Source organism: Anser anser, assembly GCF_964211835.1.
Source record: "Anser anser genome assembly, chromosome: 37".
NCBI classification, from domain to species: domain Eukaryota; kingdom Metazoa; phylum Chordata; class Aves; order Anseriformes; family Anatidae; genus Anser; species Anser anser.
In genome coordinates this window covers 98,723-116,066 of record NC_139758.1, presented here as the reverse complement: position 1 = coordinate 116,066, position 17,344 = coordinate 98,723, and the positions used below count along the sequence as shown (strand labels likewise).

The following is a 17,344-nucleotide window of genomic DNA, read 5'->3' as shown; positions in this document are numbered from 1 at the left end:
GCCAGGCCACACAAAATGGCGGCCACAACAAACCGCCGCCGCCGCCACCGCCGCGCACGCGCGGCCACGCCCCCCGGCCGGGCCCCTTAGCCAATCGGCGGGGAGGACGCCCGCAAGCCACGCCCAGCCGGGGGAAGGACCCGCCCCCCCGCGCGCAGGGCGCGTGCGCGGCACCGCCTCTCACCCGCCCGACGGGGGTAACCGCCTCCTGTTCGATGTGCGCATGCGCGTCACCGCCCCCTCCCCCTGAGGTAACCGCCCCCTTGTTCAATCTGCGCATGCGCCTCGTCCCCCCTACTCCCCCCTCCCACCAGAGATAGCCGCCCCGTTTTCGATCTGCGCATGCGCACCGCTCCTCCCTCCCTCTCCTCCCCCCTCCCACCGGGGGTAACCGCCCCCCTTTTCAATCTGCGCATGCGCACCACTTTCCCCCTCCAGCTCCTCCCCCTCCCTCCCCTAAACTCCCGCCCTTTCTACTCTGCGCATGCGCACCCCTTTCCCCCTCTCTCCCCCCTCCCACCCCGAAACTCCCGCCCCTTTCCCAGGCCCCGCCCCTTTCCCACCCCCCCGCTAACTGCGCATGCGCCATGCGCTGGTGGAGGAAGCCACGCCCTACTCGAGGAAGGGGGCGTGGTTACGGTAGACCACGCCCCCTTCTGGCTGCAATTGCCCCCCCCATAGGGTTAATTACCCCCCCCAGCTAATTAATCTGCCCCCCCCGGGGTTAATTACCCCCCCCAGCTAATTAATTCCCCCCCCCATGGGCTAATTACCCCCCCATTGGGGTTAATTAACCCCCAACTAATTAATCTCTCCCCCATAGGGTTAATTACCCCCCAGCTAATTAATCTGCCCCCCCCAATAGATTAATTACGCCCCCCAGCTAATTAATCTCCCACCCCATAGTATTAATTATCCCCCCAGCTAATTAATCTACCCCTCCCAGGGTTAATTACCCCCCCAAGTAATTAATTAGCCCCTCCCTGTTAATTAATCTGCCCCCCATAGTGTTAATTACCCCCCAGCTAATTAATTTGTCCCCCATAAGGTTAATTACTCCCCTAAGTAATTAATTACCCCCCCAGCTAATTAACTTGCCCCCCCAGGGGTTAATTACCCCCTCCCCAGCTAATTAATCTACCCCTCCCAGGGGTTAATTCCCTCCCCCATAGGGTTAATTACCCCCCAGCTAATTAATCTGCCCCTCATGGGGTTAATTACCCCAAGTAATTAATTAGCCTCTCCAGTTAATTAGTCTGCCCCCCATAGGGTTAATTACCCCCCAGCTAATTAATTCGCTCCTCCCCCGGGTTAATTACCCCCCAGCTAATTAATTTGCCCCCCCATAAGGTTAATTACCCCCCAAGTAATTAATTACCCCCCCAGCTAATTAATTTGCCCCCCTAAGGTTAATTACCCCCCCAAGTAATTAATTACCCCCCCAGCTAATTAACTTGCCCCCCTAAGGTTAATTACCCCCCCAACTAATTAATCCCCCCCCCGGGGGTTAATTAACGAGCCCGCCTCCTTTTTGCCTCTCTTTTAATAAAAACCCATCCCCGAAAACCCAAAACCGCGAGAATTTGCCCCGAAACGCGGGGCGGGGGCGACGTCCCGGGGTCACTTCTGCTTGGGGGGGGGCCTGGGGACAGAGGGGACAGGGTCAGCCCCCCTCACCTCCCAGTCTCCCAGTCCTCCCAGTCCCTCCCAGTCCTCCCAGTCTCCTCCCAGTAACTCCCAGTCCCCTCCCAGTAACTCCCAGTACCCTCCCAGTGGCTCCCAGTCCCCTCCCAGTAATTCCCAGTCGACACCAGTCCCCTCCCAGTAACTCCCAGTCCCCTCTCAATCCTTCCCAGTTGCTCCCAGTCCCCTCCCAGTAACACCCAGTCCCTCCCCGTTGCTCCCAGTCTCCTCCCAGTAACACCCAGTCCCTCCCCGTTGCTCCCAGTCTCCTCCCAGTAACACCCAGTCCCTCCCCGTTGCTCCCAGTCTCCTCCCAGTAACACCCAGTCCCTCCCCGTTGCTCCCAGTCTCCTCCCAGTAACACCCAGTCCCTCCCCGTTGCTCCCAGTCTCCTCCCAGTAACACCCAGTCCCTCCCAGTTGCTCCCAGTCTCCTCCCAGTTGCTCCCAGTCGACTCCAGTCCCCTCCAGTTGCTCCCAGCCCCCTCTCAATCCTTCCCAGTTGCTCCTAGCCACTCCCAGTTGCTCCCAAGTCCCCTCTCAATCCTTCCCAGTTGCTCCCAGTCTCCTCCCAATCCTTCCCAGTCCCCTCCCAGCCTGCTCTCAATCTCTCCCAGTTGCTCCCAGTCCCCCCCAATCCCCTCCCAGCCCCCTCTCAATCCTTCCTAGTTGCTCCTAGCCACTCCCAGTTGCTCCCAGTCCCCTCTCAATCCTTCCCAGTTGCTCCCAGTCCACTCCCAGTTGCTCCAAGTCCCCCCAATCCCCTCCCAGTCCCCTCTCAATCCTTCCCAGTCACTCCCAGTCCCCTCTTAATCCTTCCCAGTCACTCCCAGTCCACTCCCAGTTGCTCCCAGTCCCCCCCAATCCCCTCTGAATCCTTCCCAGTTGCTCCTAGTCCCCTTCCATCCCTCCCCAGTCCCTCCCAGTGCCTCCCAGTGCCTCCCAGTCCCACCTGTAGACGCCCACCACCACGGCGTGGTCGCGCTCGTAGGGCTCGAGCGTGAGCTGCTCCTGGGGCCGCAGCTTCTCCTGCTGCAGCTTCTTCACCTCCGAGGCGAACACGGCCTCGGGCGCCGCCGTCGAGTCGATGCAGTTGGCCTGGGGGGGGCCAAAAATTTGGGGGGGGGGCCCAAAAATATTGGGGGGGGGCCAAGACCCCCCCCGACCCCCCTAAGGGGGGAATAATGGGGTGGAAGGGGGGGATTTGGGGAAAAAGGGGGGGGAAAGGGGGTGGGAGGGGGGAGAATGGGGGGAGAAAAGACATGGGGGGGGGGCAAAAATTGGGGGGGGGGGGCAAAAATATTGGGGGGTCCCCAAAAATATTGGGGGGGGCAAAGACACGCCCCTGACCCCCCTAAGGGGGGAATAATGGGGTGGAAGGGGGGGATTTAGGGAAAAAGGGGGGGGGGAATGGGGAAGGGGGGGTAAAAAAAATGGGGGGAGGGGCCCAAAAATATGGGGGGAGGGGCAAAATTTTGGGGGGGGTCCCAAAAATTTGGGGGGGGGGGCAAAGACCCCCCCGGGGGAATAAGGGGGTGGAGAGGGGGTGATTTGGGGAAAAATGGGGGGGATTTGGGGCTAAAGGGGGGGGAAAAAGGGGTGGGAGGGGGGATTTGCCCCAGGAGGGCTCCCAGTAGCTCCCAGTAACCCATCCCGGGCTCCCAGTAACCCGTCCCGGGCTCCCAGTAACCCGTCCCGGGCTCCCAGCGGCCCTCAGTAGCTCCCAGCGGCCCCCAGTAACCAGTCCCAGGCTCCCAGTGGCTCCCAGTAACCTGTTCCGGGCTCCCAGTGGCTCCCAATAGCCCATCCCAGGCTCCCAGTAACCCATCCTGGGCTCCCATTGTCCCCCAGCAACCCTTCCTGGGCTCCCAGTAGCCCATCCTGGGCTCCCAGTAGCCCCCAGTAACCCGTCCTGGGCTCCCAGTAACCCGTCCTGGGCTCCCAGTGGCTCCCAGTAACCCATCCCAGGCTCCCAGTGGCTCCCAATAGTCCATCCCAGGCTCCCAGTAACCCATGCCTGGCTCCCAGTAGCTCCCAGTAACCCATCCTGGGCTCCCAGTAACCCATCCTGGGCTCCCAGTGGCCCCCAGTAACCCATCCCGGGCTCCCAGTGGCTCCCAATAGTCCATCCCGGGCTCCCAGTAACCCATCCCAGGCTCCCAGTAGCTCAACCCGGGCTCCCAGTAGCTCCCAGTAGCCCATTACTGGCTTCCAGTGGCCCCTAGTAACCCGTCCTGGGCTCCCAGTGGCCCCCAGTAACCCGTCCCGGGCTCCCAGTAACCCGTCCCAGGCTCCCAGTAACCCCCAGTGGCCCATTACTGGCCCCCAGTGGCCCGTTCCTGGCTCCCAGTGGCCACCAGTGGCCCGTTCGAGGTGACCCCAAGCTCCCAGCAACCCCTTACTGGTGCGTACTGGTGCGGGGGCTCGTTACCTTGATGGAGATCACGAAGTGGCCGCCGTTGCGCAGGAAGTTGTGGGCGTTGAGCGCGACGATGCGCGACTGGTCGGGCTGCGCCACGTCGGCGAAGATGACGTCCACCATCCCTGGGGACACCCCAAAAATGACCCCCAAAGCCCACCCCAAAAGGTCCCCGAGCTCCTCGGGACCCTAAAACGTCCCCAAAATCTCCAGGAACCCAAAAAAAATGACTCCAAATTCCCCAGAACCCCCCAAAAAATGACCCCAAATGGTCCCAATCCTTGGCCAAGGCCTACAAAGACCACCCCAAAAGAGCCAAGAACTCCTTGCGGGTGACCCCAAATCCCATCCAACCCCACCAAGGCACCCCAAAAACCATCCTGTGTGTCCTAGGACCCCAAAACACCTCTCCAGGACCCCCCAGAAATACCCCAAGAACCCCAAAACGCTCCTAGAACCAGCTCCTAAACACCTTGAAGGACCTCCAGACCTTCTCCCATACCTCCAAAACACCCCAAAATCCTACAAAATCCACCCAAATCTTCTTCCAAACCCCCTTGAGACCCCAAAACTTCCTCTAGGACCCCAAAACCTTTCCTAGAACCCCCTAAAGACTTCCCTAGGACCCCCCAAAACTCCCCAGGACCCACCTCACACCTTCTCGACACCCAAAACACCCCCACGAACCTCTCCCAGATGCCCCCAGATGTCCCCAAAACCCATCCCACCGCATCAAGTCATCCCAAAACCCATCCTCCATCTCCTAGGACCCCAATAAATACCCCAAAATACCCCAAGACCCCCAAAACACCCCCACAACCAGCTCCCAAACACCTTGAGGAACCTCCAGACCTTCTCCCATACCTCCAAAACACCCCAAAACCCCACGAAATCCCCCCAAATCTTCTCCCAACCCCTCCCGAGACCCCAAAGCTTCCTCTAGGATCCCAAAACCTTCCCTAGGACCCCCTAAAGACTTCCCAAAGACCCCCCAAAACTCCCCAGGACCCACCTCACACCTTCTCGACACCCAAAACACCCCAGAAAACCTCTCCCAGATGCCCTCAGATGTCCCCAAAACCCATCCCACCGCATCAAGTCATCCCAAAACCCATCCTCCATCTCCTAGGACCCCAATAAATACCCCAAAACACCCCAAGACCCCCAAAACACCCCCACAACCAGCTCCCAAACACCTTGAGGAACCTCCAGACCTTCTCCCACACCTCCCAAACACCCCAAAACCCTACGAAACCCCCCAAATCTTCTCCCAACCCCCCCTTGAGACCCCAAAACTTCCTCTGGGATCCCCCCAGATCGCCCCGGCACCCCAAAAGGGGCTCACCTATCAGCATCCGGTACTTATGGGGGTGCCGGGCGTCCTCGATGACGGGGATGACGTTGGTGCGCTTCTTGGCCACGTTGATGAGGTCGCGTCCCGAACGATGCGAGAACTCCACGGCGTAGACCAGGCCCTCCTGGGGACGGGGACACGGGGGTCACCCACCCTCCCCGGGGACATTTTTGGGGTCCCCACGGGTGGGGATGTCCCCGGGGTCCCCCAAAGTTGGGGGAAGATCTCGGGATGGGGATCTGCCAAGCTTGGGGTGTCCAAGGTTGGGGATGGCGCTGGGGACATAAGTTGGTCAACGTCCCCAAGGAACCCGGTGTCACCTCCATGTCCCCTTGACCCAAAACCCTAAAGATACATCCCCAAAAGTGCCACCTCCGTGTCCCTTGACCCAAAACCAACATCCCCAAAGGTGCCACCTCCACAATATCCCCAACCCATGTCCCCTGGACCCAAAACCCTATAAAAATGTCCCCAGAAGTGCCACCTCCATGTCCCATTGACCCTAAATCCTATAACAACATCCCCAAAAGTGTCACCTCCATGTCCCCTTGACCCAAAACCAACGTCCCCAAAAGGTGCCACCTCCACAATATCCCCAACCCATGTCCCCTGGACCCAAAACCCTATAAAAATGTCCCCAAAAATGCCACCTCCGTGCCCCTTGACCCAAAACCAACATCCCCAAAGGTGCCACCTCCACAATATCCCCAACCCATGTCCCCTGGACCCAAAACCCTATAAAAATGTCCCCAGAAGTGTCACCTCCATGTCCCCTTGACCCAAAACCAATGTCCCCAAAAGGTGCCACCTCCACAATATCCCCAACCCATGTCCCCTGGACCCAAAACCCTACAAAAACATCCCCAAAAGCGCCCCCCTCCGCGACATCCCCGCGTCCCCCACAATGTCCCCGCGTCCCCTCACCGGTCCCACGATGTCGGAGACATGGGACACCGTTGTCCCCGAGGCGGCGCCCAGGTAGAGGACCTTGGTCCCCGGGCGGATGTGGATCTGGTCGATGCCCCCGAGGATGGCGGCGGCCAGCTTGGAGCGGAACGGGTTCCAGGCGCGGTACTCCACCTTGGTGTCACCGTCCTGGGGACGCGCGCGGGTCAGCGGCGCCCAACGGGCCTCCCAGTTGACCAACGGGGCCTCCCAGTTGACTCCAGTTGACCAACGGGACCTCCCAGTTGACCAACGGGGCCTCCCAGTTGAACCCAGGAGCTTTCCAGTTAACCCCAGCTGATCCAAAGAGCCTCCCAGTTGACCAACGGGGCCTCCCAGTTGATCCCAATTGACCCAAGGGGCCTCCCAGTTGACCGCAGGACCTTCCCAGTTAACCCCAGCTGATCCAAGGAGCCTCCCAGTTGACCGATGGGGCCTCCCAGTTGACCAATGGGGCCTCCCCCAGTAAATCCTAGTTGCCCAAAGGGGCCACCCAGTTGACCCAAAGGGTCTCCCAGTTGACCAAAGCGACCGCCCAGCTGACCACATGGCTCTCCCAGTAAATCCCAGTTCCCCAACGGGGCCTCCCAGTTGACCCCAGTTGATCAAAGGGGGCTCCCAGTTGACCACAGTTGCCCAAAAGGGCCTCCCAGTTGACCATTGGGGCCTCCCAGTAAATCCCAGTTGCCCAAAGGGGCCACCCAGTTGACTAAAGTAGCCTCCCAGTTGACCCCGGTTGCCCAACAGGGCCTCCCAGTTGACCAAAGCGGCCTCCCAGTTGACCCCAGTTGATCAAAGGGGGCTCCCAGTTGACCCCAGTTGACCAAAAGGCCCCCCCAGTTGACCAAAGCGGCCTCCCAGTTCATTCTAGTTGATCGACGGGGCCTCCCGGTTGACCAACGGGCTCTCCCATTAAATCCCAGTTGCCCAAAGGGGCCACCCAGTTGACCCCAGTAGCCAAAAAGGGCCTCCCAGTTGACCAACAGGGCTTCCCACTTGACACAAAGGGCCTCCCAGTTGACCCCAGTTGCCCAAAAGGGCCTCCCAGTTGACCCCAGGGCTTTCCCAGTTGACCCCAGCTGCTCAGAGGGGCTGCCCAGTTAATCCCAGTTGCCCAAAGGGGCCTCCCAGTTGAACCCAGGGCTCTCCCAATTAATCCCAGTTGACCCAAGGGGCTCCCGGTTGCCCCTAACATCCTCCAGTTGCCCTCAGGGCCCTCCCAGTCAACCCCCAGCCCCCCTCCCAGTTTCCTCCCAGTCCCCTCCCAACTCCCCCTAGCTCCCTCCCAGTTCCCCTCAGCCCCCTCCCAGTGCCTCCTACCCCCTCCCAGCACCCCCCAGCCCCAATTCCCCCCAGCCCCCTCCCAGCACCCCCCAGCCCCCTCCCAGTATCTCCCAGTGCCTCCCAGTTCCCTACCTCGACCGAGATCCTCTTCTCGCCGTACACCGACTCCCCCGGCACCATGTTGCGGGTGACCAGCGCGTCCTCCTTCCCCCGGCAGATGAACACCCCTGGGGGGGGGGCAAAATTTGGGGGGGGCCACCCCATGGGACCCCCAACTGCCCCCCCAGACCCCCATCTGCCCCCCCAGACCCCCAAATTGCCCCCCAAAACCCCCAAACTGCCCCATATGCTCCCTGTAGCCCCGTATATCGCCCCCCTGCCCCTATATATCGCCCCCCAAATCCCATATATCGCCCCCTGGCCCATATATTGCCCCCCCACCCTATATATCGCCCCCCCACCCTATATATCGCCCCCAAAACCCCATATATCTCCCCCGAAATCCCATATATCGGCCCCCAACCCCCACATATCATCCTCAAAACCCCTTATATCGCCCCCCATACCCCACATATCGCCCCCCAGCCCCTATATAGCGCCCCCAAGACCCCACATATCGCCCCAAAACCCCCATATATCGCTCCCCAAATCTCATATACAGCCCCCCAGACCCCACATATCACCCCCAAAACCCCTATATTGCCCCCCAAAGCCCCACATATCACCCCCCCACACTATATATCACCCCCGTGGCCCCATATATCGCCCCCCAAGAGCCCACATATCGCCCCCCCAAATCTCATATACAGCCCCCCACCCCTATATATCGCCCCCCAACTCCATATATCACCCCAAAAACCCCTATATTGCCTCCCGAAGCCCCACATTTCATGCCCCCCACACTATATATCACCCCCTTGGCCCCATATATCAACCCCCAGCCCTGATATATCGCTCCCCAAGAACCCATATATCACCCCCCCAGCCCCTATATATCGCCCCTCCACCTCATATATCGCCCCCCAAGACCCCACATATCACCCTCAAAACCCCCTATATTGCCCCCCCACCCTATATATCATGCCCCAAACCCCACATATCACCCCCCTCCACCACATATCGCCCCCCAACTCCATATATCGCCCCGAAAACCCCACATATTGCCCCCCCAGCCCCTATATATCGCCCCCCAAAACCTCACATATTGCCCCACGACTCCATATATCACCCCCAAAACCCCCATATATTGCCCCCCAAATCTCACATACAGCCCCCCTACCCCTATATATCGCCCCCCCTATATATCGCCCCCCGCCCCTACATATCGCCCCACAACTCTATATATCCTCCCAAAACCCCTGTATCGCCCCCAGAACCCCACAAATTGCCCCCCCAAATCTCATATACAGCCCCCCAGCCCCTATATATCGCCCCACACGTCCCATATATCGCCCCCAATACCCCACATGTCGCCCCACAACTCCATATATCACCCCAAAACCCCACATATCACCCCCCAAATCTCATATACGGCCCCCCACGCCCCAAATATCGCCCCCAATACCCCACATATCGCCCCCCTGCCCCTACATATCGCCCCACAACTCCATATATCCCCCCAAAACCCCCATATATCGCCCCCCAAATCTCACATACGGCCCCCCAGCCCCTATATATCGCCCCCCTCCCCTTACCTTCATGCCGATGGGGCTCCACCGTCACCTTCTTGCCCCCCTTGAAGCCCCCCCGGCCTCCGCGTCCCCCCCGGCCCCCCCGGCCGGGGCCTCCTCGTCCTCGGCCCCCAAAACTGCCGCCGCGGCCCCCCCCGGGGGACTTGAAACCGCCGCCTGCGGGAAGAGGAGGGGGTGGGCGCTGGGGGGAACTGGGAGCACTGGGAGGGATCTGGGGGGGCCGGGAAGGGAACTGGGAGCACTGGGAGAGGGTATGGGAGGGGCTGGGAGGGAACTGGAAGCACTGGGAGGGGAGATGGGGGGGCTGGGAGGGAACAGGGCTTACTGGGAGCACTGGGAGGGGAAATGGGCGGCACTGGGAAGGCAACTGGGTTTACTGGGGGCACTAGGGAGGGAACTGGGCTTACTGGGAGGGGAGATGGGGGCACTGGGAGGGAAACTGGGCTTACTGGGGTCAGTGAAAAGGGAAACGTGGCTTACTGGGAGTACTGGGGACACTGGGAAGGAAACTGGGCTTACTGGGGGCACTAAGAAGGGAACTGGGCCTACTGGGGGTACTGGGAAGGGAAACGAGGGTACTGGGAGCACTGGAAGGGGAGATGGGGGGACTAGGAAGAGAACTGGGAGCACTGGGGTAGGAGATGGTGGTGCTGGGAAGGGAACTGGGCTTACTGGGAGCACTGGGAGGAGAATTGGGGGGGCTGGGAAGGGAACTGGGCTTACTGGGAGGGGATATGGGGGTACTGGGAAGGGAACTGGGCTTACTGGGAGCACTGGGAGGGGAACTGGGACGGGGGGCACTCACCTCGCCCCCCCCGGAAGCCCCCGCGGCCCCCCCGGTCGCCCCCGCGGCCCCCCCGGTCGCCGAAGCCTCCGCGCCCCCCCCGGGGGCTGAAACCTGCGGGACAGAGAAGTGTTACTGGGCAAACTGGGAGCACTGGGACAGCTGCGGGGGGCTCCCGGTTCCCAGTTCCCCCCAGTCCCTTCCAGTTCCCCCCAGTGCTCCTCCAGTTACATCCCAGTTCCCCTCAGCGCCGCTCCAAACCCTCCCAGTGCCCCCCAGTCCCTCACAGTCACATCCCAGTTCCCCTCCCAGTGCCCCTCAGCCTCTCCCAGTGCCTCCCAATCCTTTCCCAGTGCCCCCCAGCTACATCCTAGTTCTCCACAGTCCCTCCCAGCACCTCCCAGTTCCCCCCAGTCCATTCCAGTTAACCCCAGTGCCCCTCCAGTCCCTCCCAGTCCCCCCCAGTTATTCCCCAGTCCCTCCCAGTTACATCCTAGTTCCCTCCCAGTTACCCTCCCAGTCCCATCCCAGTGCCCCTCATCCCCTCCCAGTCCTTCCCAATCCCCCCCCAGTGCCTCCCAGTCACTCCCAGCACCTCCCAGTCCCTTCCCAGTGCCTCCCAGTTACCTCCCAGTTCCCCCCAGTCCCTTCCAGTTACCCCCAGTGCCCCTCCAGTCCCCCTCAGTCACCCCCAGTTACATCCCAGTTCCCCCCAGTGTCTCCCAGTTACCTTCCCACTGCCTCCCAACCCCTTCCCAGCGACTCCCAGCCCCCCCAGTCCCTTCCCAGTGCCTCCCAGTTACCTCCCAGTTCCCCCCAGTCCCTTCCAGTTACCCCCAGTGCCCCTCCAGTCCCCCTCAGTCACCCCCAGTTACATCCCAGTTCCCCCCAGTGTCTCCCAGTTACCTTCCCACTGCCTCCCAACCCCTTCCCAGTGACTCCCAGCCCCCCCAGTCCCTTCCCAGTGCCTCCCAGTTACCCCCAGTTACCCTCCCAGTCCCATCCCAGTGCCCTTCAGCCCCTCCCAGTCCCCTCCCAATGGTCCTCAGCCTCTCCCAGTCCCTTCCCAGACCTTCCCAGTCCCTCCCAGTTCCCCCCAGTCCCTCCCAGTGCTCCCAGTGCCCACCGGGCCTCATCCCGCCGCTGCTCCACGCGGGGCCTCACGCGCCGCGCGCTCTCTCCCACTGCCGGAAGTTGCCGTGCGTCACCCGCTAGGCCCCGCCCCGTTCCGGGCAGCGCGCATGCGCCACAGCCTTCCCGACGCCAAGCCGGGCGGAAGTAACCGAGCAGGGCCGGGCTCTCGCTGGGTCCTAGCGCCCGGCCGTGCCCTAATAGTGTCCCCCCCCCCCCGCCCACGGGGAGACCTCTGGAATAGGGCGGGGGGGGGGGGTTGAGGGCAGAAATGGGGGATTTGGGGGGGCTTTGGGAGGATTCCGGGGCAGGAATGGGGGATTTGGGGTCGTGGAGGGGATTTGGGGAAAGGGATGGAGAATATGGGGGTGTTTGGGGGGGATTTGGGGACAGGAATGGGGAATTTGGGGGTCCTGGAGGGGATTTGGGGGCAGAAATGGAGGATATGGGGGCAGAAATGGGGGAATTTGGGGTCCTGGGGGGTATTTAAGGAAAGGGATAGAGGATATCGGGGTGTTTTGCAGGGGATTTGGGGGTAAGAATGGGGGATTTGGGGGTCCTGGAGAGTATCTGGGGAAAGGGATGGGGCATTTGAGGGGGATTTGTGGACATGAATGGGGGATTTGGGGTCCTGGAGGGTGTCTGGGGAAAGGAATGGAGAGTATGGGGGTGTTTGGGGGAGATTTTGGGTGGTCTGGGGGGGGGGGATTTGGGGTCCGGAATGGGGGATTTGGGGTCCTGGAGGATATTTAGGGAAAGGGATGGAGAATATGGGGGTGTGTCGGAGGGATTTGGGGGTAAGAATGGGGGATCTGGGGGTCCTGGAGGGGATTTGGGGAAAGAGATGGAGAATATGGGGGATTTGGGGTGGGATTTGGGGGTCCTGGAGGGTAAATGGGGAAAGGGGTGGGGAATATGGGGGTGTTTGGGGGAGGATTTGGGGACAGGAAAGGGGCATTTGGGGGGTCCTGAGTGTGACTGAAAACATTTGAAGGGGGGGGGTCCTGAGAGTATTTAGGGGATCCTGAGAATATTTAGGGACAGGTTTTGGGGCATTTAGGGGTCCTGGGGATATTTTGGAGATAGATATTAATATTTGGAGAATTCGAGAGGTTACTTTGAGGTAAAAATGGGGCATTTGAGGGCGAGCTGAGTGGATTTATATATAGGAATGGGGCTTTGGGGGTCTTGAAATGTATTTGAGGACAAAAATTAGATATTTAGGGGATCCTGGGGGCACCTTGGAAATAGGTAGCTCGCACTGGAAGGATTTGTGGGGTTATTTAGAGGTAAAAAGTGTATTTGAGGGGGGAGCTGTGTGGATTTATGTATGGGAATTGGGCTTTTGGGGTCTTGAAGAGTATTTGAGGACAAAAACGAGATATTTGGGGGATTCTGGGGGTGACTGGGACATCAAGGGGGGATTTAGGGACCGAAAGAGGGCATTAGGAACTTCTGGGGGGATTTAGAGACACGGATGTGGCATTTCGGGGGTTTTTGGGTGTATTTGGGGTCAGGGATGTGGCATTTGGTGGCCTGAGGGGAAATATGGGGACAGAAACAAACATTTTGGGGGTGATATTTAGGGGCAAGTGGGGGGGGATTTGGAGTGAGGGATGAAGGGATGGGGCATTTAGGGGTCGCAGAGAGAGTATGGGGACGTTCATGGGGCATTTAGGGGGGTCTGGGGATATTTGGGGACAAAAATGGGGATTTGGGGGGCTTTATTTAGGGACCTGTGTGGGAGAAAAGCACAAATTCGGGCCAATTTGAGGCATTTGAGGAAAATTTGGGGGCTCTATGAGGGATTTGGGGGACATTCGGGCTATTTGGGGGCGCTACGAGGGGTTCTGAGCGCGTTTTGGAACGTTTCGAAGCCGTTTTGGGGCGTTTTCAGGCGAATCGGGGAGCGCCCGGGCCTCCCCGCCGCCATTTTCCCTCCCACCCGTCCGTGGGGACGCTCTGTCCTCCCGCCTCCTCTCTATGGTCTCCGCAGTCCTCCCCGCTCCCGCCCCGCCCTCGGCGGAGGCCGCTCTACCCGCCGCGTCTCGACGGCTCCTCCCCTTCTGCGCGCTGAGCAGGGGCCGCTACTTCCGGCGGCGCTCTGCGCTTCCTGTCGCGTCTCGGTGGTTCCGGCGCGAGGGCAGCGGCGGCGGTGAAAGTCACTTTGACGGGAACGGAGGCGGCTGGTGCGGGGGGGGGAACTGGGGGCTACTGGGAGTTACTGAGAGGGCACTGGGGGGCTACTGGGAGCACTGGGAGGGCACTGGGGGGGCTCAGTTTTAGTGGAGGCACTGGGGGTGCCGCTGGGCCTTACTGGGAGAGGCTTGTGGGCTTTACTGGGAGCACTGGGTGGACTGGGGTGGTGACTGGAGCTTACTGGGAGCATTGGGAGGGATTGTTGGGCTTTACTGGGAGCACTGGGGCAACTGGGAGGGGTCGCTGGGCTTTACTGGGGGGGCTGGGAGGGGTCGCTGGGCTTTACTGGGAGCGCTGGGAGGGGTCGCTGGGCTTTATTGGGAGCACTGGGAAGGATAGCTGGGTTCTACTGGGAGAACTGGGAAGGGTCACATGGTTCTACTGGGAGCACTGGGAGGGATCAGTGGGCTTTACTGGGAGTATTGGGTGTATGGGGGTGGTGACTGGGCCTTACTGGGAGTCCTGGGAGGCATTGCAGGGACTTACTGGGAGCACTGGGAGGGATCATTGGGCCTCAGTGGGAGCACTGGGAGCATTGCTGAGCCTTACTGGGTATACTGGAGTGGTGACTTAGCTTTACTGGGAGCACTAGGCGCTCGCTGGGGCTTACTGGGAAGGCTCGCAGGGCCTTACTGGGAGCCCTGGGAAGGATAGCTGGGCTTTGCTGGGAGCACTGGGGCAACTGGGAGTGATCAATGGGCCTTACTGGGAGGGCTTGTAGGGCCTCGTAGGGCCTTACTGGGAGGGCTCCCAGGGCCTGACTGGGAGCGATCACTGGGCCTTACTGGGAGGGCTCCCAGGGCCTGACTGGGAGCGATCACTGGGCCTTACTGGGAGCACTAAGAGGGATCCCTGCAGCCTTACTGGGAGCACTGCGAGGGCTCCCAGCGCCTTACTGGGAGCAGCGTTCCATCACCGCTTCCTGGGGCCGCCGTCAACGTCCCCAAACCTCCCCAACCCCTTCCCCACCCCCCTCCTCCCCCCAGCCCGTTAACGAGCCGTTAACTAACGCCGCTAATTAAGCGACCAATTAGCTAATTAACTAATTAATTAACTAATTAATCCCCCCCCCCCGGGCAGCCATGGCGGAGGACATCCGGGCCAAGCTGGACCGCTACAAGACGGCGCCCTTCGACAGCCGCTTCCCCAACCAGAACCAGACCAGGAACTGCTGGCAGAACTACCTGGGTACGCCCCTCCCCCCCCCTCCCCGTGTCCCCGGGGACCCCCCGTGTCCCCTCCCCGGTGACACCCGTGTCCCCTTTTGTCCCCTCCCCTCCCCCCTCCAGATTTCCACCGCTGCGAGAAGGCGATGGCGGCCAAGGGGGCGGACGCCACCCCCTGCCAGTGGTACTACCGCGTCTACAAGTCCATCTGCCCAACCTCCTGGGTGAGTGGCCCCGGCGCGGTGACGTCCACCCCACCCCAGGGTGGCCCTTGGGTCCCCTGGGTGGCCTTGGGTCCTCCAGGTGGCCCCTGTGGCCTTTGTGGTGGCCTCGCGGCCCTTGGGTGCCCCGGGGTGTTTCCACATCGTTTCCATGTCACTTGGGTTCCTTGTTTCTTCCCCGTGGCCAGCATGGCCTTCATGGTGGCCCTCGTGGCTCTTGGGTGTCCCGTGGTGGCCTCATGGCCCCTTGGTGTCCCGGGGTGGCCTCGTGGCCCTTGGGTGCCCCGGGGTGTTTCCACGTCGTTTCAACGTCGTTTGGGTTCCTTGTTTCGCCCTCGTGGCCCTCAAGGTGGCCTTCGTGGCGGCCTCGTGGCCCCTGGGTGGCCCTCGGGTCCCCTGGGGTGGCCTCGTGGGCCTCGGGTCCTCCAGGTGGCCCCTGTGGCCTTCGTGGTGGCCTCGTGGCCCTTGGGTGCCCCGGGGTGTTTCCACGTCGTTTCGATGTCACTTGGGTTCCTTGTTTCTTCCCCGTGGTCCTCGTGGTGGCCATCGTGGCCTTCATGGTGGCCCTTGGGTGCCCCGGGGTGGCCTCGTGGCCCTTGGGTGCCCCGGGGTGGCCTCGTGGCCCTTGGGTGCCCCGGGGTCTTTCCACGTCACCTCGACGTCGCTTGGGTTCCTCATTTCTTCCCCGTGGTCCTCGTGGTGGCCACCGTGGCCTTCATGGTGGCCCTCGTGGCCCCTGGGTGTCCTGTGGTGGCCTCATGGCCCCTGGGTATCCCATGCTGGCCTCGTGGCCCTTGGGTGCCCCGGGGCGTTTCCACGTCGTTTCGATGTTGCTTGGGTTCCTCGTTTCGCCCTCGTGGCCCTCAAGGTGGCCTTCGTGGTGGCCTCATGGCCCTTGGGTGTCCCATGGTGGCCTCGTGGCCCTGAGGTGGCCCTTGGGTGCCCCGGGGTGGCCTCGTGACCCTTGGGTGCCCCGGGATGTTTCCACATCGTTTCGGTGTCACTCAAGTCCCTTTTTTCATCCCTGTGGCCTTCGTGGTGGCCCCATGTCCATCAGGTCCCCCGTGGTGGCCCCCGTGGTGGCCTCGTGGTCCTCATGTCCCACAGGTGGCCCTTGGGTCCCCCGGGGTGGCCTCGTGGCCCTTGGGTGCCCCGGGGTGCTTCCATGTCGTTTCGATGTCACTTGGGTCCCTGTTTTCTTCCCCGTGGCCCTCGTGGTGGCCACTGTGGCCTTCATGGTGGCCCTTGGGTGCCCTGTGGTGGCCTCGTGGCCCTTGGGTGCCCCGGGGTGGCCTCGTGGCCCTTGGGTGCCCCATGGTGTTTCCACGTCGTTTGTATGCCACTTAGGACCCTTGTTACATCCTGGTGGCCCTTGTGGTGGCCCTCATGGTGGCCTCATGGGCCTCGGGTCCCACAGGTGGCCCTTGGGTGACCCGGGGGGGGGGTCCTCAGGTCCCCCAGGTGGCCCTTGGGTGCCCCGTGGTGGTTCTACGTCACCTCGACGTCGCTTGGGTTCCTTGATTCTTCCTCGTGGTGGCCCTCGTGGCCTTCACGGTGACCCTCGTGGCCCTTGGGTCCCCCGTGGTGGCCTCGTGGCCCTTGGGTGCCGCGCTTCATCCCCGTGTCCCCCCGCGGTGTCCCTGTGGTGGTGTCCCCGCGTCCTTCAGGACCTCCGTGGTGTCCCCACGGCCCCCCCCCCCCCCCCTCGGTGTCCCTCTGGTGTCCCCACGTCCTTCAGGTCCCCCGCAACGTCACCGTGGGGTCCCCGGGCCCCCCGTGGTGTCCCCACCAGCACGAGGTCCTCGTGTCCCCCCCGTCCCCCCCCAACGTCCCCAGGGGGCCACCACGTCCCACGTGTCCCCTTTTTGGGGTCACCACGTCCCTTTTTGGGGTCACCACGTCCCTTTTTGGGGTCACCACGTCCCCTTGGTGGCATCATCACACTCCTGGCCCCCGTGGCGTCCCCAAGTCCACCCAGGCGTCCCCAAGTCCACCCAGGCGTCCTCCCCCCACCCCGTGGTGTCCTCCCCCCACCCCATGGTGTCCCCCCCCACCCCGTGGCGTCCCCACGTTCTCCCCAACAGCCACCGTGTCCCTCACGAGGCCACCGTGTCCCCCCCCCGCAGGTGACAACGTGGGACGAGTACCGCGAGGAGGGGACCTTCCCCGGCAAGATCTGAGCTTCTCCAACCCCGGGGGGTACGGGGAGGGGGGGGTTGGGTCCCAATTGTCACCGCTCGGGGGGGGCGGTGACAGGGCCACCACCGCCACCACCAGGAGGTGACGCGGATGCCACCAGGGAGGGGACGCCGCTGTCACGGAGGCGGTGGACAATAAAGGGTTGAACTGGCCCGTTTTGGGGTTTTTTTTTTTGGGGTGGGGGACGCACGCGGTGAGGGGGGGCGGGACAGGGGACACGGGGGACGGGTCCTGGCCCCCCAGGTTCTCGTGGTGGGGACGTGGGGATG

At 61.7% G+C, this 17,344-nt stretch overlaps 2 protein-coding genes across 2 annotated transcripts; one reads left to right on the top strand and one right to left on the bottom strand.

Moving 5' to 3' along the window:
* Positions 1-1,525: 1,525 nt before the first annotated feature.
* FBL (fibrillarin) lies at positions 1,526-11,310 on the bottom strand. The gene is made up of 9 exons (XM_083815273.1): positions 11,286-11,310; positions 10,181-10,273; positions 9,379-9,531; positions 7,817-7,911; positions 6,380-6,550; positions 5,447-5,579; positions 4,114-4,226; positions 2,635-2,780; positions 1,526-1,642 (listed from the first exon to the last, which is right to left on the bottom strand). Exons 1-9 carry the CDS (start codon positions 11,293-11,295, stop codon positions 1,621-1,623), a joined length of 936 nt encoding a protein of 311 aa, XP_083671399.1. The 5' UTR covers positions 11,296-11,310; the 3' UTR covers positions 1,526-1,620.
* Positions 11,311-13,322: 2,012 nt separating this feature from the next.
* COX6B1 (cytochrome c oxidase subunit 6B1) lies at positions 13,323-17,226 on the top strand. The gene is made up of 4 exons (XM_083815253.1): positions 13,323-13,479; positions 14,570-14,677; positions 14,779-14,879; positions 17,003-17,226. Exons 2-4 carry the CDS (start codon positions 14,572-14,574, stop codon positions 17,054-17,056), a joined length of 261 nt encoding a protein of 86 aa, XP_083671379.1. The 5' UTR covers positions 13,323-13,479; positions 14,570-14,571; the 3' UTR covers positions 17,057-17,226.
* The last annotated feature ends 118 nt before the right edge of the window (positions 17,227-17,344 follow it).

Excerpts from the sequence above, each read along its gene's own strand:
- COX6B1 (XM_083815253.1), top strand. The coding sequence starts at position 14,572 with ATGGCGGAGGACATCCGGGCCAAGCTGGACCGCTACAAGACGGCGCCC. Across the intron at positions 14,678-14,778 it reads CTGCTGGCAGAACTACCTGG|ATTTCCACCGCTGCGAGAAG; the intron begins GTACGCCCCTCC and ends TCCCCCCTCCAG. Across the intron at positions 14,880-17,002 it reads CCATCTGCCCAACCTCCTGG|GTGACAACGTGGGACGAGTA; the intron begins GTGAGTGGCCCC and ends CCCCCCCCGCAG.
- FBL (XM_083815273.1), bottom strand. Across the intron at positions 5,580-6,379 it reads TCTCCGACATCGTGGGACCG|GAGGGCCTGGTCTACGCCGT; the intron begins GTGAGGGGACGC and ends CCCCGTCCCCAG. Across the intron at positions 1,643-2,634 it reads GTGGTGGTGGGCGTCTACAG|GCCCCCCCCCAAGCAGAAGT; the intron begins GTGGGACTGGGA and ends CTCTGTCCCCAG.